Below are 25838 nucleotides of genomic sequence, written 5' to 3'. Positions count from 1 at the left end.
TCCAGAGAAATGAAGACGAATTATATTACTCCTCTGCCTAGCTACATGATTTATTTCAACTAAGTAATAATGTAGGATACATCAGACAATGACTTTCCAAGGCATTTGTTAAGATGATTCATCTGGCTTAAAAAAAAAAAAAAAAAAAAAAAAAAAACATCATTTGAAATAAAGACTGACCGAAAAAAAGGTCAATTTGCAATGAAGAAAACTTCTCGTCCTGCTTTCCCAAAAAACCCCAAATAATAATTCATGGCAAAAGTACCCCAAGGATACCCAAAAGAAAGGCAGAAATTCTTACCTTAACAGGGAAGCTGCACTTGCCAGTACGAACACCTTCTTCATCGGTCTGCCACTGATGAGGCCTACTGGCCTCCGGCACATAGACATCTTTCTTTCTCCTAAAGCTTTGCCGTAATTTATTCATTTCTCAGATGTTGATGTCCTAGAAGAAGAAGAGAATTATTGCAAATGGGCACCAAACACATTTAGCTGCTTTCAGTTAACCAGCATCACCACAAACATCTACGTGAAACTTCTGAGCTTCTGCAATATGAAGGACCCTGTGTAAAGGAAATGCTTCGGTCAAAGGTTGAGAAAGGGGGTAAATATTCACTTCAAAGCAGAAGACAAATCCGCATTACTTAACATCTTTCCACAGCAACTGAAGCATCAGATCCAGAAGTAACTGTTACTCTGAGCATAAAATTACCTAAAATAGCTGACAGAGAAGTTCTGAAGAGTGATGGACTCGAAATCCTGCCTCCTTGAATTTATATACCTAAAGCAGCCACGCAGGGAATGAGTAGCATACGTTTCTAAGGCACCCATACAAGACAAGGATTTGTAGCCTCAAAACGTCCCCTACAACTGACTGCTTGTACTGTTCTGTAAGTATGAATGATAGGCTCACTGAGGAAGATGATGCCAGCTTTTATGCAGTAACCAAGCTATCACTTCTGTTCAGAAGAGAACTGGAATTCACTGCTCTTAGACTACAAAAGACTCTGTGCCATTTTCTACCAGGAGTGGATCGCTCAGCAATCAAGGTACAGAGCTGGGAGCACCAATACCTCTGCCTACAAGCACCATGTGTATGTGCTAAGGAAGCCACCAACTCGAGAAACAACAACCCAGAAGTGTAACAGCGACAAGTAGGGAGCGGTAGATTGGAGCCCAGGTCTTGAGGGGCATGTTCTAGGCCCAGCTTAGTCTACTGGTGGAAGTTCTCAGTAAAATAAGATATACATTTGAGGAAAGCATTGAAAATCTCAAAACAATTACCTCTTCCAAAGGAGGAAGGTAGTTCTATAGTTACACTCCCAAAGACGCTCTAAAGATTCTAAAGATGCTTTTTTATACACTTCTACATCAGTTCTTGTATACTCAACTAAACTTTATAGACATGCTCACTTACTACATTGAAACTACAATTAGCAAAGAAGCTATCCAAGTAACAGCTAATAATAACTAATAAAAAGACTCAATATTCAACTACAAAAATAAAACGATATGGCATACAATGTGGAAAATAAAGAAAATATGCCAAGAGGCTTTTTGAGATATTACTCTTCTTTCCTGGAGAAAAAACTTCCTTACAAACACCACATCTCATTTTGGTACAACAAAGATGCTGCAGAACGCAAGGCAGCAAAAGCTAACTTGATTATATATGCTCATTTCCTATTACATTAACTAAGCGGCAGAATACAGAAGTTTATGGGTGATAATGGGTAGACTTGGAACAAAAGCAGCTTTAAAATCACTTTGAACACTAATTTTAAACCCTAAAAAGAACTGCAACACTTTCCAGTTAAAACTGCTTGATACAGGTGAGAAAAATCTGCATTCATGTTCACAGTATCTGATATCTGAGAAGCTTAAACTCAAGATGAAACAACTTCAAAACTGAACACGAGCCAGAAATGAAAACCATTACAGAAAACCAACGCCTGCTGATCAGCTCAATTAAAGGCAGTCAGTTGTTTTCACAACTCATTAAGCACTTAACTATTTCGAATAACAAAAAGATAGGGGCATGGGTAAAGAACAGCGCTGCATCATTAAAATCAGGACATTTAAGTGTGGCAAAATTTATATCAGAAGTTATGATTAAGCGTGCAGCTTATGTTCAAGAGTTCAGTGATCAATGCAATGCTGCCTGGACCTGCTGCGTTGTGGGACACTGTCCAGCACATGGAATAATTCACCACATATTTCTACATCAGTAAAAAGGAAGGCAAACTTCCAATTTTTGCAGCAACTTGTGTTCAGAGCTGCTTCTTCCACGCAGCCCATGAGACTGGGACACTATCATCCGCTTTTTTCTACCAGGAACCTCCCTCCACAGAGAAGCCTGAGAATAAGAGCTCCTGAACCATATATACTTCCTAAGATAAGCTGAAGTGGCATTTTGCCCAAAGTACTTCCTTCTTACTGAAAAACCAAACCCATTTTCCTGCTTGTTCTAATTTTGCAGCCACGCTGGCAACAAGCACTTTAAAAATAGCTTTCCTATTTAATAGAAGTGCTGACAAATGGCAAGATTAACTTCTGGTCAGGTGACCAGCTAGCTTTCTCCAGCCACCACACTCCTATTTCCTGAGACCTCAGGATGTTGTGAGTGGTTTGTGAAATACTTTGCCCCAAAACCAATTCTTTTGCTGGCAGCATGGACATCATCCCAGTACAGCTGGCTCTGTCACTTGATGCAAAAGCATTAAGTCATACAATTCACACAGGATGCACATTTGAGGATTCAGGAGAGAGGCACATGAATTGTCACGCCCGGATGCTGAAATCCTCACTAAATATATACGGAGCTCAAAATCATTGCCCAGGATTTGCAGAAAACACCCAAATGAGTATTGTCTACTTCAGTTCTCTGCACTGCACTCCATGTTTTCAGAGAAATACGGCATGTCTGTGGGTACAATGACAGATGACAACAGAAGCTGCAATAAGCTAGCGGGGTATTTTCTACTGAAGTGACAGCACTACTGACACTAAGTAGTATAGTACTCAGTCTCTGGATTACAAAGGCAGGAAAAAGCTAGTGACAGAATTTGCAGGTTCAGAAATTCATCTGTGTCCTATTATTAAAAATATTTTAAAAATCCACAAGATAAAATTCACGAAAGTACTACTTTAAAAAACCACTTATTTCCTTTCCACATGTATAACCCAACATCCAGTTGGGTCAAGAGAAAGGACAGCGGATAAACAGAAACCAAAGATAAACCTGGCCAAAAAACAAGATGAGAAACTCAAAATCTATTTAAAATAAAAGTAGTGCCTTATGGGAGTCTAATAAATCAAGGCTGAAGACAATGAAGTTCTGGACAGATGAAGACAGAGATCCACTTTGGGTTTGAAGGCTGCCCTTACCAGAGGACTCACTGTAGGCTGTCCAGCACTTGAATGGGCACAACCCTTACAAAAACAACTTCCACCACTTATGCTATTGAAGAGATTACAAAGTGAGGCTAAACATTAGACCAATTCCCTAAGCACCATACAAGTATCCATACAGGCTTGGAAAAAAAAAAAAAATATATATATATATATATATATTCACGCCCCAAGTTTCACATTTGCTGACCATTATTTCTAATTCAAATTGACACATACTTAACATTCTGAAAACACAGCTAAGAACCTACTTTTCTGTAGTAATAATAATCTGAGGAGAGCTTTGGCACTGCTGTTCTTTCCACCAGCACCTGCAAAGCTCTAATTCCAACCCAACTCAGTTCACTGACAATTAAGGCAGCACAGAGATGGAAACACTGAGGAAAGTACACATCGGATGAAGCATTCTTGGCTTCACGGCCTTGTGCACCACCAGGTAATGGCTACAGAACAAATCACTGCACAACAGACATGCAGATTTATTCATGCCTTATTAGCTACTCCACTTTACCGATGTCTTTACTTTTATCCTCCAAGAAATGCAAGCCAGTAATTTACCCTTCAGTGCAATATGAGTACACTTGCACATTAACTGAAGCTGGATCATGTGCAAGTTGCCAATGATGCAAATTGGAGCTTGGCTTGCCGTGTGCAAGCTAACTCATGGAGCCATGCCTTCAGATAAGCACTTCATTTACATTCTGCATAAATGTTTCCCTGAGAGCAGTTACTGCTACAAGCTAATTCAAAGTACAGCATCCGCAGGCAAAACAACAATTCAGAACTGGTACCTGAGCTGCATTCACAAGATTAAATGGTTAGATTTCAGGCTAGTGGCACTACCTAGTAAGATTTTCACACTTGAAGCAACCACTCGCAGTTTCAACACTAAGGAAAACAAAACCAATAGAAATCCATTTGACATACTTAGCTCCAGCCTTAATAAAGATTATTTAATCTGCACTTGTTAGATTGTGACTTTTGTTTGTGGTGGAAGGGGATAAAAAACTGATTTTAAGCAATTCCTCAGTTGAGCCAGGTGTGTTTGAAACGAGGCAGTTTGCGATCACTTGCTGTGCTCTCTGAGAATCAAGTACTGTTCCCTATTTATCAAATTAAAAAAAAAAAAAAAGTCACAGGTGAAATAAGGGCAAAGCACTCCTGACAGCCTGCAACAAACGGAGCAGCCAAGGTTTGGGCGATAGCACCAGCCCTGCAGTCCTCCTGCAAGCACAAAGCATGACAAGCAGGCTGCATCTGCACATTTATAGAATTCCTGGATGCATACATTCCGAATAACAGAGAAATCTGGGCTTAAGAGCAACGCATTTAGGTATCACCCTAACATTAAAAATAACTCATACAGCTTCCTTATAAAAATGAACTCAATAAATGTGTTATGATCAGACTATTAAGAAAAATGCCATGCAGCTGAGGAAGGAGCAGCTGCACAACTATCAGCCCCATGGGCTTTTTCCCAGTGAAACACATCTACTATTGCTAATACAAAGGAACAAACAGAACTCCAAATCCAGATCAACAGGTTCACCATCTTTAATATGTTTTTTTGTCTTCATATCTAAGTTTGTGAATAAGAATGTTCCAGATTTACTTCTCATTTTAGACCTAAGATAACATGTACATTACCTTGGTATCATAAAAGAAAATATGCTTGCTCAACTTATTTATTAGAGCAACACATCAGAAACACTCCTCAACAGGGCTGTGAAGATTGGGCTCCTCAGAAAACAGTGCTTTTGTGCTTTCATGCAAGCGCATCCTAGTCACACCTGTCCTAAAACTCTTATCTAACAGCTACCTTTCAGCAATCTGAAATCATTAACTTTATTATGAAATTTGTAGGAGTCCACCCACACCAAGAAGTACAAATAGCCCCAACTTCCACACTTCAGACTAATATTCTGCACTGCTTTTTCTTGCAAAGTTCAGTAAGTTGTTGATACTTTAACTTCATTGGAAACCTTGGTTAGAACCAGGAAGTGATGACATCAATGAGGAAATGTGCTTATTTCAAGTCTTGTGACAAGACTTAGTTTTGGCAGGCGTATCTGTCTGTAGGAGTGCAAATACAGTAATATAAAAAGATCTATTCTGCTTTCCAATGCACAGTCAAGATGATTGCATAAGAATGTCTCAGTTATAAGAGGCGAGGTAGACAAGTAAACATACTGCAGCCAAGGTAAATAGCGTGTTCCTGACTACTATAAAGCTGCAAGAATGAACTTTTATTCCTCTGAAAAATCCTTAGTAAGCATTGATGCTAAACAAACGTTCCCTCCTCTCCCACTTGCACCACATAAAAACGCGTAATGCCCTATCTCTCCAAACCCTACCATAAAGGTTAGCCAAAACTTACTGCAGCAGCTTCACTGCAATTATTCACCAGCATGAGAATACAGAGTACCTTTATCTTCTAAGGAAGAAAAGGTCATTCCACGTGTCAAGTTTTGAATACAGAACGTTGAGCCTTTTTGTAAGTTTAGATCCCATAAAATCTAATTAAATCCAGCAGTCACACTAAAGCAAATGAAAGCATGAACCATATGAGCATTCTCAGTAAAACGTTAACAGTCCAGTTTACGCAATCCAGTATGACTAAACCACATTATTCACCACATGGCTTTCCAACACATTTACCCTTTCATTACCCAATTAAGATCAAATAATGTAATACAAGTAAGCATCCTAAGATACAAAAATACACAAAGATGAAATATGAGCCCATAATAAATACATTTCATTATTGCTATTAATTAGAGCTTGAGTTTGGGATATTTTCCTTACTGCAGAAAAATAAAAGTGTTTGGTAATGTAAAAAAAAAAACACAAAAATAAGCATATCAGCTACTTAAACAAGTCCAAAGGGATCTGGGCTATAATCATAACATCTATTTATCTGATGGTGTTCTTAGAAACTCTGATGTTCTGACATCATGTAAGTTGAGGTACTGTCTATCTGCTGAAAGCTGACATTTGTCCTCAATGTGCAGAAGTTGGCACCTTTAAAACAGTCAGCCTGATCACTTTGGAAACAGCTGTAGTCCATAAAGATGCAAGTATCTATCAGACTGTGCTCTCACACCTGAGCTTAGGTAACCCATCATGTGAACACTCTACAGCTGCTTCTCAGCACTCTTTTTTTCTTCTCCATCACAGCTGAGGGTGAATAAAAGAGAAAATATTAAAACAACACGGTCTTACTGGCAAAAAGCAGAGTTAAAAATTGCACACAACTTAGGAAATACCAGGAAATGAAATCACAAATTTTACTCCAACACACTATTAACAATTGGTGGCTAAAACATCCAGCTACTGCACGTCCTGACCTAAAGCTCAGAATTAATATTTTAAGATCATACACCAGTCTGTTCAAACAGCTATCTGCATGCTGCAGCAACAAAATGCAGAGTTCAGTGCTCCACAACAGTATGCAACAGAAGTACCAGCACAGCAGCCCCACTTTTCCAGACTCTTAGAAGTTGAACTGACAGAGAAATTCAAGTTTGATCATTGTAAAACCGAAGGTATTCCTAAGATGCCATGTGCCTTCTATCAGCCAAACAAACCACTTGCCTCTCCTTGTGCAAAATCTAACAAATACAAGAAAAACAATCCTCATTTTCTCCAGTAATGACTATTCTAAAGCAAATGTCCTAATTCAGACTCTGCAGCCAATGCAAGCTCTGACTACAGCTCCATACAATTTGCTTCTAGGTTTTGGTGCAGAGGTACAAGGCAGCAATCCTTTTGTTACAGGTAATCACGTTGCAAACGACTGTCAACCAACAGCAAAAAGCACATCTCAACATGCTACACAAAGCTAATCGAATTATACCACCTAAAACAAGTGAAAATAAGCACAAGTTTTCTAAAACACCAGCTGTGCATTGTGGAAAGCAGTTCAGGCAATTCTGCTCTGCAGCTCATCTGGATGCATGTGACGAATGCTAACTAACCAAGCCATTTCTCTTCCAAGTGAATCATTTACATTTAGGGTAGCTAATTCTTGGATTTCAAAACAGTTTTGAAAAAAGAACATTCCAGGTTTAAAAACCATCTTTCCAAGTACGTGTCAAACTCAGAAAATATACTAGATTTTTCTTTTTTGTTGTTTAGTTTTGGGTTTGTTTTTTTGTTTTGTTTGTTTGTTTTAAGAAAAAGATCTTAAAGGTCTGAAACAATGGGACGAGATTTCTTTTAATCATGCAGGTCCAGGATCCAAAGTCTGAAATTGTCAGCACCAACAAATATAAACGCATTTTCTCTACCGAAAGAAAATATTAAATTAAAGTAAGCCTACTTTGTCGGTTAATAGGTCGCATAAATCTCACGTTTTTACACTGGAGTTACTTCAGTAGTACCAGTATTTCACACCCATGCAAACAATGTTTGAACAGACAAAGTTGTAACCAGTATGGCAAACATCTCCTACTTATAAGTCAGAAAGGTCAAATAACAAATTATACTTCTGCACTACTTGCCTGATCCTTGCCTACTTACTGTTAGGTCAGCAGCACAGGAAGGCACATTCTTTTGGTTCTGGATGTAAAGTGACAGCAGAAATCGGGAAGAAAAAAAAACCCAAAAACACAACACTAAATCAGATTACTAGTAAAGGCTATTTAATCAAGGTAAAAATAGGTATACCCATACTGAGGCCTTATGTTCCACAGAATGGATGTGCTCAACATGAATGTGAAAGCCACAGCATTTTGGAGAACTGATTTAGCAACAGTGCTCTGCACTGCCTGAAGTCCAGTCCATCAGTCTGCACAGCCCACATTCTGAATGTACTTGGAACAGTAAGCTACACATTTTTACTGACTTTGAGACATCTATAGAGGGAATGAATCACAGTGTTGACAAGTCTGTCAGCAAGAATGGCATGTATAGAAAGCTAGGTAAATCAAACCAGGTAAATCTAAAAGGATAGTAGCATGCTGAAAAGGACAAGAACAGGAAGCCAAACAGCTATGAACTGTGATTTTTGTTTTATTTGTGTATGCTCTCAAAAGCAAATAGTTACGTGACTTTTTGGCTGACGCAAAATGTTCTGGAGTAGATTAATTTAAACTGATTGTAGAGATGACAAGAGAATCTCATAAAAAGGAACAACCATGATAAGAAAGGCAGTGTAAAGCACATGAAAAAAAAAAGAGAACACCACTTAACTGTAAATAACAGTAAATACAAATTCAGCAATAACTTTTGTTTACAGAAGATAGTAAGGCACATGTTTAGTCCTCCAAAAATAGATCATGTCACTGTCAAATAAGTGGACAGTATTACAGACCATTATAGCAGGAATAGAATAAAACCAGAAAGGTGCACCACAAAAATAAAACGGGCTACACTCATCTTTAATACTGCATAGATCTTGCAGTTACTTCATCCTTCCTGAAATCAAACAAAAAGGTTCAAAAGGGTAACAACAATTAAAAGTACATGGCTGCTTCTGGACAAGGAGAGGTTAGGTACAAAGGTCTTTCCCGTTCATTTTCTGGCACTGCCCTTTCTGTAACTCTCCCCACAAGCTTTCCTGAGGTAATGCTTTTTCCACTTCTTACTTTCTAGAAATTGGAGACAAACAACTGAATTCTACAGCAGTCCAGATTTCAAAATAAAAGAGGAATACTTTTATGATATGCAATTAACTTGCACTGTTCCCTGCCCCGAGATGTTTTACAAACAAAAACCATACATTTTAAAAGAATAATTGTTTGAACAGAAATTCCAAAGGCTATAAGCAGTGACATCCGAAATGCTCATTCAGGAAAGTACCCAGTCTACATGCCAGGAAGGCTTATTTCACCTCTGCCTTACCCTTAACCCTCCCTGGGAACACTCCCTGAGTATTCTCTCTAAGAACACCAAACACTGAGACACCGAGCCCATGTTCCAAGCCAGCCCAGTTCACAAGCCCATGTCCATTCACCACAAACTCAGCTAGCCACTCCTGTGCTCCATCTTTCACAGCATCATACCAGAGTTGTTGGTATTTGGCCACAGCAAGACCACCAGGGGCAGGCTCACTGCACACAGTAAGAAATTCTCTTTCCCAAGCCCACAGAAGCAGAAGCGTCCACAGCTACAGAATCACAGAATGGCCAGGTTTGGAAGGGACCTCATGAATCTCCAACCCCCCTGCCACAGGCAGGGCCACGAACCTCCCCATTTAATACTAAACCAGGCTGCCCAGGGCCCCATCCAATCTGGCCTTGAACACCTCCAGGGACGGGGCATCCACAACCTCTCTGGGCAGCCTGTTCCAGCACCTCACCACTCTCTCTGTAAAGAATTTCCCCGACATCCAACCTAAATCTCCCCTCCCTCAACTTAAAACCATTTCCCCTTGTCCTGCAGTTATCAAAAAAATACCAGATTTCAAAGAATTGATTCCCCTCCTGTCTGTAAAACATTTAAACAAAAACAAGCACAGGAATTTGTGTACTAGATAGCTCACTGAATCTGAATTAGTATGGCAGCAAACCATGTGTGCACTAGTCAGTCTCAATTAGAAAATCTTAAGTTTGCTTAAACTACCATGAAGTAAGTATGAGGAAAACTGAGCTATAGGAATGTTCACAAGACAACAGAGGCCTCCATTTTAATGTCACTGCAGCAGGCAGAAGCATTCAAACCCATCACTGCTTGACAGTTCTTGTACAGCAATTCAAGTCACTTTTCTTGCTCCCATCCTCCAGCAGTTGAGTAAATGTAACTAAGATCCTTTCATCTCTCCATTTTCTTCAGCTTGTTCACACTAAATCAGCCATGCTTTTGTCTGCAGCCAATGCAACAAGATTAACTGTTACCAAAGGCGTTTTTAATATTAATTTAAAACTCAAAATTGTGAAGGTCATTGTTAAGCTTTTGTGGAAAATGGTGGCTTTGATAATGAAAATGACCCCAGAGAAGTGATACAGTCACTGAATCTGGCAGTCAGAACTTTTGGTCACCCCTTATCAAGGCTCCTAAGAACAAATTTTTCTTCACCAGAAATGCAGTTCTTATTTATTATGTTAGGAATTCGTGTCAACATATGTACACCTGTCCACTGCAAGTCTGAGTTGTTTCATAACTGTTTTCTCATAATAGCTCTCTTTGCAAAACATCGTCTGGAACTAATAGCATTATTTCTCAAATCTGTTTGCTTTACACAAATGTAATCAAATCAGAAGCTAGCTTAATTAAATCAGATATGAACTAAATCCATGTTCTTTTAAGCACACAGGATGCAGTGTTTTCTGAATTCTTCTCCTGGTATTAATGACAGAACCAGCAAAATCACAACAGTTAAGTGTGCTTAAAAATATTCTGCATCCTCTCTAGATTCTAATACAACCCATATGCTCCTTTGCCAAGAACGCACAAGCTGTGTGAGAAACCTGTCACCATAGTCCCTATTCCAACATTCTAATCAGGATTCTTCAACAATACCAGCTTTTCAGTACCATTTTGTCCATACACAATTTGTATTCCTTATGATTGCACAGCACATAAAACTTCATTTCATGCCTCATGTTTCTCACATCTGCCTACTGTGAGAACTGTAAGAAGATCTAAGCACAACTTCAATGGCTTGCTTACACAGTGATTTTGGAAAATCAGATGTAACACCAGAACTGAGGAAAGATGGTGTACTTCAAAGGATTCCTCTTCCAAAAAAATCTGGTTTATATAATTTGTGACAAAAACAATTCCTCAACCCCAACTACCAGAGAATCAAAGTCACCAGAACATACCCTACATACTGTAGCAAAAATATGCTGACTGCGTGACTTACGTTTTTTTCTCAGGTCCACAGTAGTACTTCTCTAGAAACTCCTCTTGCAAAGTTCTTCACTTGGAGCTATAACCTTGACTCCATGGATACAGGAAGAGATATGAACCTATGGGCTGAGAAAAAAAAAAAAAAAAAAACAAACAGAAACGATCAAGTCAGGCTCAATATGGGCTACAAATGCTAATGGGGCTAAACATCCTCCTAAACAAGGAGTAAGGTGTTAGGCAGAAGGTATTAAGGGATAGAAAGACTGCATTTAAGGGGCTTTTTTTTTTTTTTTTTTTTAATAATATATTAAAAAAACCTCCATATTAAGGCTTTCAGATTGGCTTTTATAAACAGATGCATTCCCTCCCTATTTCTAGCTGTTCACGGCCTTTTGCTGGAGAAGATACTAACATTTGTGCTTATAGATGTCTAGGACAGAAATTTAACTAAAATTACTACCAAAATCTCACCATCACTACTGACTGGACTACTGATAGCACACTCAGACATTTCCTTTCACAGAAGTTACCAGTTTCACTACAGTCACTAACATCAGTATCACATTATTGCTAATATGCACTGATACAGTGATCTGTAACTAAATCATCACTGAAAATCATAAAGACAGCTTGAGACATCGTTAAATCCAGGGGTACAGATCCAAGCAGTTATTTAGAGCTCTTTTAGTCTCAGTGGAGAAAAACAACAGTTCAAAGTCATAAATGCATACTTTAAGCATACTTAAAAATGAAAATATTTTCATCTAAGTAGACAAACGTTACCAGATAATTTCCAATTTTTATGCACAATATCGAATTAGTAATTATAAAATTCTTCTGCAATAGTGAAGTGGGTTTGTTAGCTGTGTTTTTTTTTTTTTTTAAAAATATATTAACCATGAAATAGGAGCAACTTGAGTACCTAACAATTTAGTCAAAATACTTGTTCTTCCCAGCATCACAAGAGCTTAATTCCAGCCTGCAGACCACATTGAAACCAGTTAGTCCACTACGACAACCTCTAGCAGAGAAAAGGGGAGAATAAAATCCCCTTTCATTACTTAAGACAACTGCTTCAAAGTAATAAATCTGCCTTGCTTACCAAGTGCACTGCAACAGCATGCATCAGCATTTCAACTTCCACTCAGAATTAAATCTAGGGTAAATTAGCATAGAAATCAAGTCTTCGGCTTAGTCTGAAAGCGTAAGGGATTCAGCCCTGCTGCACTACCTTCCTGATCACAAGACTCTGGAAATTTCAGCTTCTTTCTGTTACCTTTCTGTTCCCCCTATTAAATCCATTTCTTAACATCCAAGCCTTATTATCTCCCAACATCAGCACAGACTTTGTGCTACAATACAGACAATTACTACAAACAAACATGTATTAAAAGCCAGAGCAAGTCTTTGCATGTTTGTTTTTCTCGCACGTTGTTCTTGCATTCAAATCGATTTTAAGGCCATAATGTGACTCCTGACGCCAACAGTTTAAATTAACTCTCACATAATAAACAACTTGCGCTGAAGTTGTCTGCAAGATCCAGAGATTAACAAAAATGTTACTGCATTCTTAGTTCAGTGAGACACTGAGCACTCAGTAGCGACATGACATTTAACCAACAGCAATTAACAGCTGGTCAACCACACATTCAACAGAAAGTAAAGAAATGCAGCTCAAAATGCTGCTGCCCCCTTCCAGTTTCCTGGTGCATCCATGTAAGCAGCTGAGATCCGTCCACTAACACCACAATCCCCAAGCCATGAACGTTCACAAAGCTCCTGTGACATTACAACACATCAGATGCTCTCCCATTTACAATATTCTAAATCACCACGTTTATTTTGGCACTGATCTATCAATAGATAGCAAACTTAAAAACAACAGAAGAGAATAAGATGCTATTTCTTCAGAAAAATCATCAAAAAGACAATTACAAGCAACACCTGTTGAAGTTAGATGTATCTCAAGCCATCACTAAAGCAGATTCTGTCAGTTAGGATGAGATCTACAGAAAAAGCACCCACTGGACTGCAACTGAGCACCTACCAATTTTATTTAAAATGCCATGCTTCTTTAAGATACAGTGCTGACTGAGAGAAGGACAAAGAAGAGGGACAAAGAAAAAGTCTTTGGTGAAGTGAGATGAACTTCTGTAGGTTTGTTGTTCTTTTCCTCTCTTACTTGGTGTTATTAAATAAAGGTATATGGCCTGGCCTGTTACTTGGGAGAAGTAGTAAACCAGGGGCAGCTGTCAGTATTATAATTGTCTGATGTTTCAGGCCTCAGCAATTACTGACGAACTTAAAGGACCTGAATAAAAGCTGACCGAAAATTAGACATCTAATTACTCATAAAGCAGTTACAGTGATCTACTGCAACACACACAGCTCCCACCCTGCGCTGCACAGGACCTGCTGGCACAGCGTGCCAAAGAGGGCACAGCCCAGAATTAATGCATGCTGGTCATCATGTGGCTGCTGCAGCCTCTTGAATCATAGAGATAGCTGCCATCTTCCCAGCTCTAAATTACTTGGCAGAGGAGCACAGAAAGCAAACAGGAAGCACCCAGGAGAACTGCTTTCCTTCTTACTCTGCCTCACACTCTTTAGAGCAATCAGTGAAGCTTCAGGCTCAGCACAGACAGAAATACCACCTAGCCAGCACCCAGCAGCTGCCTCCCCACACCCACAGCACAGCTCCTTGCTACCAGACTTCCCTAAGGCCCAGCAGAGCACTGAGCAAGTAGTCAATTCACTACTCTCAGAAGTCTCCTCTGAGTACCTGAGCATTTGGATTCCACCACCACATCACATACTGCCTGAGGATGAATAGGTGCAGTGGCAAGCGATAGATTTCATTCCTGGTACTAAGATACTTGAAACAGAAACAGCACAGGCTTTGCTCTGCTGTGAGTTGGGATGCGGTGTCACTGCCTGCTCTCAACACCCTGCCAGCCACACCATGCCTGACTTCCACAGCAGACAGCTGCTTCCAGGGGTGGCAGCTGAGCTGTGGGACAAACCAGAATGAGCAGGCTAAAAATGCTTGTGATGTGACAGCCAGCACCCAGCAGCAAGCAGGCACAATGGGGACTAAGTGCATGCTGCCAGATTCAAAGCAGCAGAGAAGTCAGAACTGCATTACCTCCATCAGTGACTAGTCACAGAGTCCACTGATTTCTGCAATACGTTGAATAAACTCAATTATTCTGACAGATACCCTAGTATAACTACTCTATTCATAGATCACTATTCTCAACAGTGCCTTCTGTTCTCCTTTTCTAAGTCTGGAAACCATATAAAACAGTCTGTTCCTTACAGAACGTGCAATTGTCCTTCACATGTTAGGCAGTGTGTACAGTACCAGTAACAAGGACAGCACCAATTAGAACAGTTTTACAGTTACATGGGAGACAACACTGCCTCCCTTCATATGGAATCACAATTATTCATTCCTTAGTTGTCCTGTAAATCCTCTATGTACATTTTACCTTACTAGACTCAAGGAGGGAACTTTGGAGCGGGGAATGCACACAGATAGCAACACAGGTATGGAATCAAAAGTCAGCTTCTTCCACTCTGGCAAAAATAAATAAATAAATAAATAAATAAATCAGATCTTCTCAAGTGCTAGAACAATCTGTTCTCAAAAGCAAGTTTGACACAAGTTGATCTTGATCACAGATCCAGGGAAACAAATACCACCTTACCTCCCTTTGATGTTACGTACCGCTTGGTCTAAAAACATAAGCACACATGGCAAAAGGTCCACCCAAACCACACTGTTGTTGACCCTGGTATGGCCCCAATTCATGGCAACTACTGTCTTGTGAAGCATACATGGCCAAAGCACCAGGTGAAAACAAGGGCTGAGTATCACACTTGGTACGCTCTCTAACAGCACCTCCTAACGCAGACAGGTGCATATATGTCATACTACTAAAATAACTTCCACTGCAAAGACTGACTATCTACCAGGCACCAGTTAGCTGTATTACAGTGCCATCCTACTCTGCTGCGTGTTTGTTCTGTTTCTTCTCAGCTCAAACACGCACTTGGTCCAGCAGCAGCATACCATCCAAGCCGATTGCTGGAACACAGCTCCAAACCTGAAGACACAGCTGTGTGTTTGAATTTTGTGTCCAAGCTGTGTATCCAACTGCTGATTTGGGGCACTTCACCTCCTGAGTTTATCTGCACAACACCACCTTCCTTGCAGCCTTCCAGAGCAAGGCACATCACACCAGACAGCTACCATTGCTTCAGGCAGCACTCCCTTCCAGCAGTGCTTGTTTCTGGGGAGGAGAACAATGCTCAGACATGAAGTACAGAGCTTCTCGTCTCCTAAAATACGTTTCTTTTGACATTTGTATCAGCCTGGATCTCTGCTACAGACAGAGATGCTGAAAGCATTTATATAAAGTCCACCCTTGTAAATATAAGCATTTCGTCACACTAATTTCCCAGCATCAAGACTGAGAGTTTGGAAACCTATTCAGAAAAAAAGGAGCATCAGAGAGCTGGCAAAAATTAGGAGAAGATCTCAACAGCTACTGTATGTTTCTTTGGCCAATTTAGCCTCATGACAGTAAAAATATGCAAGTGACCGCAGGCATTCAAATTGCATGCCTCAAAAAAGACTGTTGGAAGCCACAAACTACCTTTACTCAGATTTCACACCAAGGACATTTCGGAGTTATGTCAAACTGTTTTTTTCCAGTGGTTAGGCAAAGCGTGCAAACTTATAAATATTGCACAGAAAGATCATTCATCTATGCAATAATGCGCTTTTCAGTTATTTACACTCAGCATTTTACCACACAAATAAATTTCATGAAAGACGACCTGCATGCAAAACAAGTAACGTTAGAACTTGCAAGGGCAGTCTAGTTAAGCCACTCAATTTTTTTTTTCTTTTAAAGAGCTTACATATTTGAATGAGTTTTCTATTTTATTGTTCCCTCACTGTGTACGACAAAAAATTATACAGGAAAAGGCCACATGGGAAAATATCTTATTCTCTTCTTCCATCTTCCTCTGTCTGTCTCTGTCTCTCATGAAATAAGACCACAGGAAGCTGACCTACATCTCTGTCCATAAAAGGATTATGTAGAAACATTTCTGTGAAGTAACTCAGTGTTATGACAACACAAACTTTCTTAGCTTTTGCAAGTCTTAAGTTTGACTGATGCCAGCACTAAGTTTCCAGCACAGTCACACTCATGCTGCCTGCTGGGAATGCCTTGATACAAGAGAGGGCTGCAGTTCACGTGTCATTTTGACAGTTACTGTGGATTTCCTTTTTCTGTGCTCACTCCTCATTTTCTCTCTCATATCTAGTCCTGCGTTCAATCTTAACTCACAGCTCAGTTCTACGCTGGACAGTAAATCTACAATTCAGAAGTTTCTCAAGGTTCAACATACACAATGACTGAAAGTAGACTATACATCCTAATATTATAAAATGAAGCCTCCTCAATCCTGAATCCACACCAGAGAAAACAGCATGGCTAGGATTCTAAACCTGGAAGCTGAAAAACAACCACAACTATGTCCAAGACCATTTTTTCCTACCCACAATGATATTTAAAAGAAAACAAACCGCAGTGAGGTGTTTCCTACTACTCATGTAACTTCTCTCTCTCAAATCTTACAAAAGAAAAAAAAAAAAAAACTAAAGATAAAGGTCACCAAAATTTCAGTCAGGAATGAAAGGCTCTTCGTAGTTTTCCAGAGCCTATAGCGTGAACCTCTGAGCTTTGATGAGCTGCTGTAATAAAGCCAAGATAACCAAGGCTATCCTGCATTGTGCTACAACCACACCCAGGAATGCAACACATGCCAAAACTCCACAGTTGCTCACTGACGTAGACACAAGAGGAATCACAGCATGCACTCAGTTTCTCACCACTGGAGCCATCTACTTCAGTCAACCTGCTATAAACACCTAGTTCTGTAGACACAGGACATTGGAGTCATATGCAAGAGAGCCAGCTGATAATTGTACATAAATTTTGAGCAATATAAAACCAAGGAAAAGAGGAGATATGGGAAGCAGCCTACTTTTAGGTCTGCATGCTCAGAACCCAAAACAGAGCCACCCATTAGCTAGATAAGGCTGCAACTGAAATCTGGGGCTTGGGCTGCAGGCATATTTCCCCATGTATCACATACTGATGCATGCTGCCCTGTTGCTGAATTCATCTTTGCCAGACATAAATAGTATTTGTGGAAAGGGAAAGAAAAAAAGAAAAAAACCAACAGAAAACCACATGAACTGGTAGCAGGCTGCCGTGTAAGACAGGGCACAAGGATATGCTTGACAACGCTGTTGAGGCTATGGAGCACCAGCAGCCTGCCCTCAGCTCTGTCTTTGTGCTACAAACCTGCATCTGCTGCAAACAGCAGTTCCATGCTTTCTGTGCCAGAGGGCGGCTGTAAATGCAGCAGCTGCCCCACCTCATTCCCATCCTGCTTCTGCAGTAAAAAAAAAAAAAATCTCAATATAGATTGAGTGCTTTATCAAGTTAGTAATCTAAGTCCATGCATTTTATTAAAATGAACATCTACAGGTCAATTTCCAAAACAACTGAGCTTAATCTTCAAAGGTTTTCAAACAGCATGAGTTAAAACTTGATTTGAACACCACTGTTGAGCAGATAAAGCAATTCCACCTTATTTGTCTAATAAAGCAAAACATTCAAAAAGATCTGAGCGACCTTATTATCCAGGATCAGATCCTTTGGCTCCAGCTCTCCTTCATATAATTGTTTTGGGAATGGGGAAGAAAGGAAACAATCTTTTAAAATTCCTAGAATATAGATTAACCATGGATTATGGGAGCAGCCAACATGTGTATTAGTGACTTATCTCCTCAGCCTGAGAAGAAAAATCTACAGAAATACAGACAAAACAAGAGCAAAACTACTTCACAGACAGCACAGCTGTCGCAAAGTGGAACCTTAAACAGGTTTAAAGAGGTTAATTAGTGACAGACATCACAAAGAAATGGATTTGGAATATGAACAGAATTACGGATTAGTGTAACAAATATATTCTGTGATGGTCCAAATCCAAGCCAAAGTTTTCTGACTGGACAAACGTTCAAATTGCCCTACTAAATATAACATTAGAAGACAAAGAATTCATTTATTTCAAAGACTCAAACTGCTTCAGTGTATCAGTACTTAGAAACTGATTGACTACACTGCAAGTGGTTAAAGATTCCCACTAAGAATAAAATTATAAATATTATTTAACGATCTCACTGAATTTAGTTTTCAGTAGAGATATTTTCAGACAAAAAGCCAAGCCTCTCAGCTACACTAGGATGCCCATTTAAAATAAGGAATAAACTTCTCCAGAGTGCCCAGAAATTCACATACAACCAATCTTCCACAGAATCTAACTTTAGAACTCCCACAAAATAGGTCATCCAGTTTTTCAGGAATGAAGGAGACATTCACAAACTTAGTTCAGCAATGCTCAAGTGGTCAAAGATAGCTGAACAGAGGACACAGTTATAAGTAATTGAGACAGAAGGGCTAGCAACTATCTTCATGATTTGAATCCAGAAAACCCAGGATTTGAGAAGAAAAACCTCCTGTGAACTCTCACTTTTATCTATGAAATTCAGTCACTGGTTTCTGTAGTACTTAACTTACCATGTGAAAAGTGTTTGTCTGCTGTTGTAAGAACTCCAATGATTATTCGCCAAACAGACTTGGCTGGCTGCACTACACACAAATAAAAGCAGGTAATATAATCCTCAACACTCATAGCAAAGAAACAGCTAGAGCAAAATGCGAGAACACAGCCATGACACACTGTGCTGGACAGCCTGAGACACTCCCTCTGCATTCCCTACGCCACCCACATCCCCTCATGCTAGGTGCACAGAAGCTGCACATAACAGGAAGGGCCTTCCCAGTCCTCTTTCTGGGTCAGGTTCCCTGAAATAGTTCTGGGAAGCCTAAACAAGCTGGACGTGACCTCAGGTCAAAATAATAGCTACAATGACTGTGCTGCCAGCTATGACTAGCTGCAGCCTATCTCACACCTCCAAGATACCACTATACACGCAAACCAAAGCAGTCATGAGCTGTTTGCTTTTACCTAGGTTTTGGTAGCATTTACATCAGTTCTAAGACCCGACTCACAAGCAAACGTTTTCTAAGACACTGTTACAATCGCAATCCATGAGGATGTCTACCAGAAGCAGTAGCCATCCCATGCCAAGAGAACTAGCACAGCTTACAGCAACAGCCATTCACAACATACCACCAAAAGAAGCATTTATATTGTCTGTACAACATTAACAATATATTACATTATATCCATGTTTTTTTGTTTTGCAGTACACATGCTCATAAACTCTGTTCTTCTGTGATGGAGAACGAAAACCAGTGGATTTTAGCAGGCAACAACAGTTCTTGAGCACTACAACCTACGCAAAGCCTTCGGTGCCACCACACCTTTTCTGCGATGCAACAATCATGACATCAGCAGAAGAGGCCACTGCAAGCTACCAGCTTCTCTACACCACAGCATCTCATTTCCCACGTCTTTGAGTCATGAGCAAGATTTAGTAAGCTCCAGCTGCATTTGCTGATAACCTAAAAAAAAAAAACCTGAAAACAACTGGCAAGAAGCAGAGCAACACACAGAGCAAAACACTTCAAATAAGCTCTCACAAAACAATATGCTTAGTTCTATAAATCAAGTGTTACTCAAAAATCCTTTCATCTGCAATATCCAGCTTTGTTGCACTGATAAAACTACCTTATTGTTCAGCACACACCTACAAAAACAACTCTACAGAAGAAAGGATATCTGAGCATACTAATCAGGCCTATAAACCCAAACAGCAAGATGCTTCAGCCTACTCCAGCACAGCACAATACTTAATAGGCCCCAATGTACATTTAGGTCCCAATGTACATTTATCTCCAGAAGATTAGAGCCAGAAGGGGAAAAAAAAAAAAAAAAAAAAAAAGGCACCAGCACTGAAAAGGAAAGAAATCAAAAGGCAGAAAAGAGATTAAAACTGCAGAAGTCAGGAGCAGTCCCAAAATTTCTCACAACAATCCTAAACTACGAAAGTCAATTGTGTCTTCTGTCATATACCCACATGTCCCAACCTCCAACAAATATTTCCTAAACAGCAAAGACTGGAGCAAGCTGGAGCAAGTACCTGAACTAAGTTATCTCTGGGAAAGAATCTGCAATGTCCACAGAATTTACAAAGACTTGTTCTAACGCCAGATATAAGTTCTAAAAGTAACTCATAAGATTGTTCAATATAAGTCAACCTCTGCATTCAGTTTCTTGAACTCGTTTCATCATGCCAGACGCATGCTAAGGCCTGTACAGTGGATTGCAAGCACAGGAGTTGACCCCTGTATGAACATACAAGACCTCCATGAGCTGCTCGATTGTGATCAGCACAGATTCCTAACAAAAGCCCAAAAGACTGTCGAGTTTAGAGAGAAGTAACAGCACACAGATACCCTGGATGAGCTGGAACACTGTGGCATACCTACCTGAAGATTAGAGCACCCACCCTGCTGTAAAGAGCCCACTTCATCAAGAAGAGCAGAAGAGCTAGGACAGCCATGCAGCAGCTCATGCTACTGCAGGAAGCAAAAATACTGCTACCGTCCCTCAAAAATATGCTTCACCCTTACTGACAAACACACTGCAAACACAGAGAAAGGACACATCACACAGCTCCCTTTCCTATGTATGTTTTTTTGCAAAATATCCCATTCCTTTTCAATTGCATACGCAATATTTTTGGACAAGAGCGCTTCCCTGGATTACCTCTCACATAAAGGTATTATGTAGACCCACAGCAGCAGAACAGCATAGCCATAAACGAACAACTGATTTTACCTTGTAACTGTATCAAAGCTAATCTTTTGTAAGGATCTTTAAAAACAAGATGAGGTATTGAGGTCTTGCACTGAACAATGAGGTTTTTTGCCACTGCTTTTTTTTTTTTTTAAACAAAAAACATTTTATAGGTTCCAAATTCTGAACACTTATCTGCAGAAGAGTAAATAATGAATTTATACTCATACATAAAAATTTGGAAGTGCTTTTAAATAGCATTATATTACATGATAAACAGCATCTGAAATTTCAGGCCCTTTAAAAATGTTCTCAATATCAAAAAACCTGCATAGAAAAATGCTGTAAAGCTATACAGTAACAAGACACCATTCACAGTGGATCACCAACAGTTTGGGTTGAGGTGTGTTGGGGGGTTGGCTTTGATTTTATATCCACAGCTATTAAGTTCACTAGCCACCTACTGTATATTTCACATCTGGTTCATTTGACCAGTTCACTTTACTGGCTGGTACAGATGGCTTTATCATCTCTGCACCCTTTCCTGCAAGGAGGAGGCACATCTTTATCTAAACAGAGCTAAGCAGGATGAATGAGATTAAAAAGGAAACATTACTCAGCCTTCCTGGTATTTTATCTTTCAAGATCTCTTAAATAGACATCTGAAGTTTATCATGGCATCTGCTTAACCATATCAAAAGACTGGTAATCCACCTTAAAAATAAAAATTGACAAGCTTCTGTGAAAACCCAATGCAAATCTAAAAGGCATTCTAGCTACATTAGGAGAGTATAAGAAGCAAAACGTACCTCCTTCAATTCAGATACAAGGAGGGAGGGGGAGAGAACAACATTTTTTTCTCTGATATCAGTGCTTTAACTTTCTGTCAATAGCACAGAAATACATACAAGCACAAGATTAATCTATAACTGAAGAAGTTTATATAATATATACATAATACCATACAGGTCATTTAGGAATAAAACAATTCATAAGTCTCTCAAGGAGAAAAAAAGGTTCCCATTAGATTCACACAATGATTACTGCCATGGGCACAGGGGAAGGAACCTGATCAACCTGAAAAGACATTTTTAAACTTGCACTGAAATGTACTGTGCTACTTACATATAGACTTCAACTGCATTAGCCAAGCACGGGGAATGTTAGCAAGTATTCTTTAACTTGACAATACAAAAATCAACTCTTCCAGTTACAGAAGTCAAGTCAGATTTTAGGCAACACGGTGAGACTGCTTCCCAAGAGCTGGGGAGATGGAGGCAATTGATACCAAGACAACAAACATGTAACACACACAGTGCACATTCCAGTACCTATTATTTAATGACACACCAAAACAAGATGCCATTAGGCACATAACGTCCCTGTCAACATACCACATTTAGATGGACACTGAAATACCTTTAGAACATTTTTAAGATAAGTGAACTCAGTCTGATCTGGAGTTGGTATTTCCTGACCACTGCTGACTAACTCTTCTAAACCACTATTAGATACCAGGAAATACCCACCCCCGCCATCAATTAATATTTAAACATATATCGAAGCATTATGCGTTGAACACACTCACTCGCAGTGAAGTATCTGAATATCCAATAGGCAAATGCTGGATAAAAGAATTTCACGCCAGACTTGAGGTAAACAAAGTATAAAATCAAATCCTCACACTAACAGTGAAAGGCACATTGGGACCAGCACCTCACTTCACTTGTAACCTCCAGTTGCACTGGAGAATAATGCTGAGCTTTCACAACGTTATCTCTCTTCCTTCACCCATATGTCACAAAGCTGCCTGAACTAAATCAACCCAATTGCTATCATACTTAGGATTATGGCTTAAAGAGGAATTTGAACTGGGACTGTATGTTCATCATAGTGATGACAAAGGTCTTCAGAGCCCCAGAGCTGGCAGCAGAGGCTGCATGAAGCCCTCACACCTCAGTACAGCACACTCTGCCCTGCTGCTGCCAATCACCTCAGCAACCATGCAATCAGGTGCAGAGTAGACAGCCCCCACACTCACTCAGAGGACAAGAAATTTTATTTCTTCTTAGCTCTTCTTTCCATTAAAAATAGTAGAGAATAGAAAGCAACACCTAGCTAAAATAAAAAATAAAAATTGAAATGGTATCAATCCAGCAGGTGAAAGACAACATCACAGTTACATTCAGAAAGGCTCAGTTGTGAACAATTATCCTCTTCATTTCTACAAAAACCAGAATTAAAAACTCAGCAGGAAAGTCACAATTATAACCCACCTCCCCCACCTCCCTAAAAGTATTCACAGAAAGTTTCCATCACAGCAGCCAACACACCATTATGCTGCAAATATTAAAAGCAATTCTGATCACTACATGCCCCACCACCCAGGGCTCCCTCTGCTGTCCTACTCCCACATCCCTTGAAAGCTTAAAGATTTGCTTTACAGCAGCCATGAGAGCACCAAAAGTGTTTCTAACTTACTTAGAATTACTTGCAAATTCATAACAATCCCTGCTGAACTTACTAGCCATTATCAAATTTCCCATCAATTTTCTATTACAATTCTATAAATTCAGCTTAGGCTACACACAGCTTTCTAATAGTCAGTAATTCAATTAAATCCTAAATTCCTGGTAAGCATCAATACTTAAAACTTCTGCTTTGAAGGAAGTTGATAGCTTTAGATCAATGATTTTATGCTTCAAAGGACACAATTGTCTTTCTAAGCACAGCAGGTCTTTTCCCCCTCCCCAAGAAAAACCTCTTATGAAAACAGATATTCAACCACAACACTGCACCCAAAAGAGCTAAACACTTATCAAAATACTACTGGATATTCTTACAGCTCTTTGAATTGTAATCAGCTCTCAGATTTACATACAGATTTTGAAGGGAAAAAAAAAAAAAAAAACACAGCACAACAATTCCTCACAAAGCTTTGCTATTTCATTTTAATTCACAAAGATGACTCCTTCTCACTATCTGAAATGTATGCCACAGGCAAAATGGGATCCAGCCTTTTCAGAAAGCAGTTTCAGGACAGATTTTCAAATCTAACATCCCCAAAGCAGAATGCTACATGCAGGAAAAGCCATTCAACTGTTCTTTCAGAAAGTAGCATGCAGATGTGTGAACAAATACATCTGACGTTCATCAGCTGGCACAATACTTACTGCCTGCATTCCCCGTGTCCAGTAGTTCTTGAAATGCTGCATCCATGTCACTGAAATTAAACTACCAACACTCCTTCAAACTGAGAGACTGATGCAATAAACAGCAGTAATCCACGTAATCCAGCAGCACTGCCTGCCTAGCACCAATGCACACCTCCATGAAGATAAAAGACAGGAAGTGCTCAGCAGCAGTAAATTCGTAATAAGAGTTTCAGCAGAAAATATTATCTTTAAAAGCAAAATACACAAAACCTCTGATTCCACTATGAGGTTGTTTACTAGTAATCTATGTAGATGTGAGAGATGCTAGCTGTAATTGGGAAAAAAAAAATCAACATTAATCTTGCTACTTCTAAAACGTCTGTGTAAATCAACCTGCTAAACCATAGCTGTAAAGCAAGGGTAGAGTTTGAAACTGACTTGTACAAAGGTCTGCAAGAAATCAAGCTTTCACAAATTACAGCTCTGCACACGCTCCAGATTGCAACATGGACTTTGTAAAGATTTGAGGCCTTCAGAGTGACGTGTTTTTGAGTAAACAACTATATGAGGAAGTGTCCTAGCTGATACCGCTCTCCCCTTCAGGCAAGCACATATCAAAGGTGCATCATTGTTTAAAATGGCCCCAGTTCTTAAGGATGAAGATCCGTTCCCTGTCCTGCCTTGACCCAAAGGGAGGTACACACTGTCCTTCAAAACATCCTGTCAGGAAAGCAGTAACAAGCACTCAAATTTGGAGATAAGGATAATAAATGCAGTTTTACTTGTTACTTATTTAGCTTTCAAAATATGTATCTATAAAAATTATTGCCCAAGAACATGGTAGCTTTTCCAGTGAAGTACAGCCCATTTCAGAAAACCCAGTGAACACGTGAGCTCCAAGAAACTAGCAGCAGTGAATTCGTTAAGCTCCATAGGAGATGTTCTTGTGTGAAGGCTTTCATTCCTAATATCCACTCTGTTTTGAAGTAACATGTTTCCTGAAAGTGGCTTACCAGAACAAAATATTTGCTATTTCTTCCAATATAGAGAGTTAGAATTTACCAGAATATAACCCAGGTCTGTTCTCTAAGAAAACTGCATTCTTTTGACTAAGAAAGATGCGATGTCTGATGCTTTTATCTTTTAAGGGTTTTGTCTGTTTTCAGGACCAGGTCCCCAAACCTGTCTGGAGTTGATAACAACATAACGAACAAGTAGGCTCATTTTCCCTGTTCCTGAGGACTGGCACCAAGTCCAAAGAGAAAAAGCTGCTCAGCAAATCAGTAACAAAGTGCAGAGCTCCTAAGTGAACTTCACCAGTTCCTACCCCTAAATAAAATTACTGTTTTACTGGTCAAAATTTTATTTTCTCAAGTATACACTTGGCAAAAAACTTGCACCAACTACTTGATCACCTATGTTACACAGAGTTTTAATGTGTTTTTAATTTCTTATTTTTCTTTTAATTTTTAACCTTGATATTTAGTTAACATTTCTCCCCAAGATGGAGGAGCACTGATCTCCGTGTTTTTCCTCAAAGTTTGCAAACGGACAGCACTGAGAAACGTGCAACATAACAATCATCTCTTAGGAAAACTTCTACTGAAAACCACATAAAAGCCTCAT

General features: G+C 39.5%; 1 protein-coding gene across 10 annotated transcripts in view; it reads right to left on the bottom strand.

The window, feature by feature from the left end:
* NUMB (NUMB endocytic adaptor protein) overlaps positions 1-25838 on the bottom strand; it is a 93879-nt gene that overhangs the window by 36106 nt on the left and 31935 nt on the right. For 9 of the 10 annotated variants that reach the window (XM_042893786.1, XM_042894281.1, XM_042894143.1 and 6 more), the window contains 2 exons: positions 11219-11331; positions 302-445 (listed from right to left, as the gene is read on the bottom strand). In XM_042893786.1, coding sequence (XP_042749720.1) covers positions 302-427 — 126 coding nt within the window. In that variant the 5' untranslated portion in view covers positions 428-445; positions 11219-11331. Of the gene's footprint in view, positions 1-301; positions 446-11218; positions 11332-24230; positions 24403-25838 lie in introns of those variants that run through there. The other variant, XM_042894066.1, reaches the window with a different exon arrangement.

Source organism: Lagopus leucura, unplaced genomic scaffold (assembly GCF_019238085.1).
Source record: "Lagopus leucura isolate 7727_CA_CO unplaced genomic scaffold, USGS_WTPT01 Super-Scaffold_1, whole genome shotgun sequence".
Taxonomy (NCBI): Eukaryota; Metazoa; Chordata; class Aves; order Galliformes; family Phasianidae; genus Lagopus; species Lagopus leucura.
This window is presented reverse-complemented; position numbering and strand designations above follow the sequence as displayed.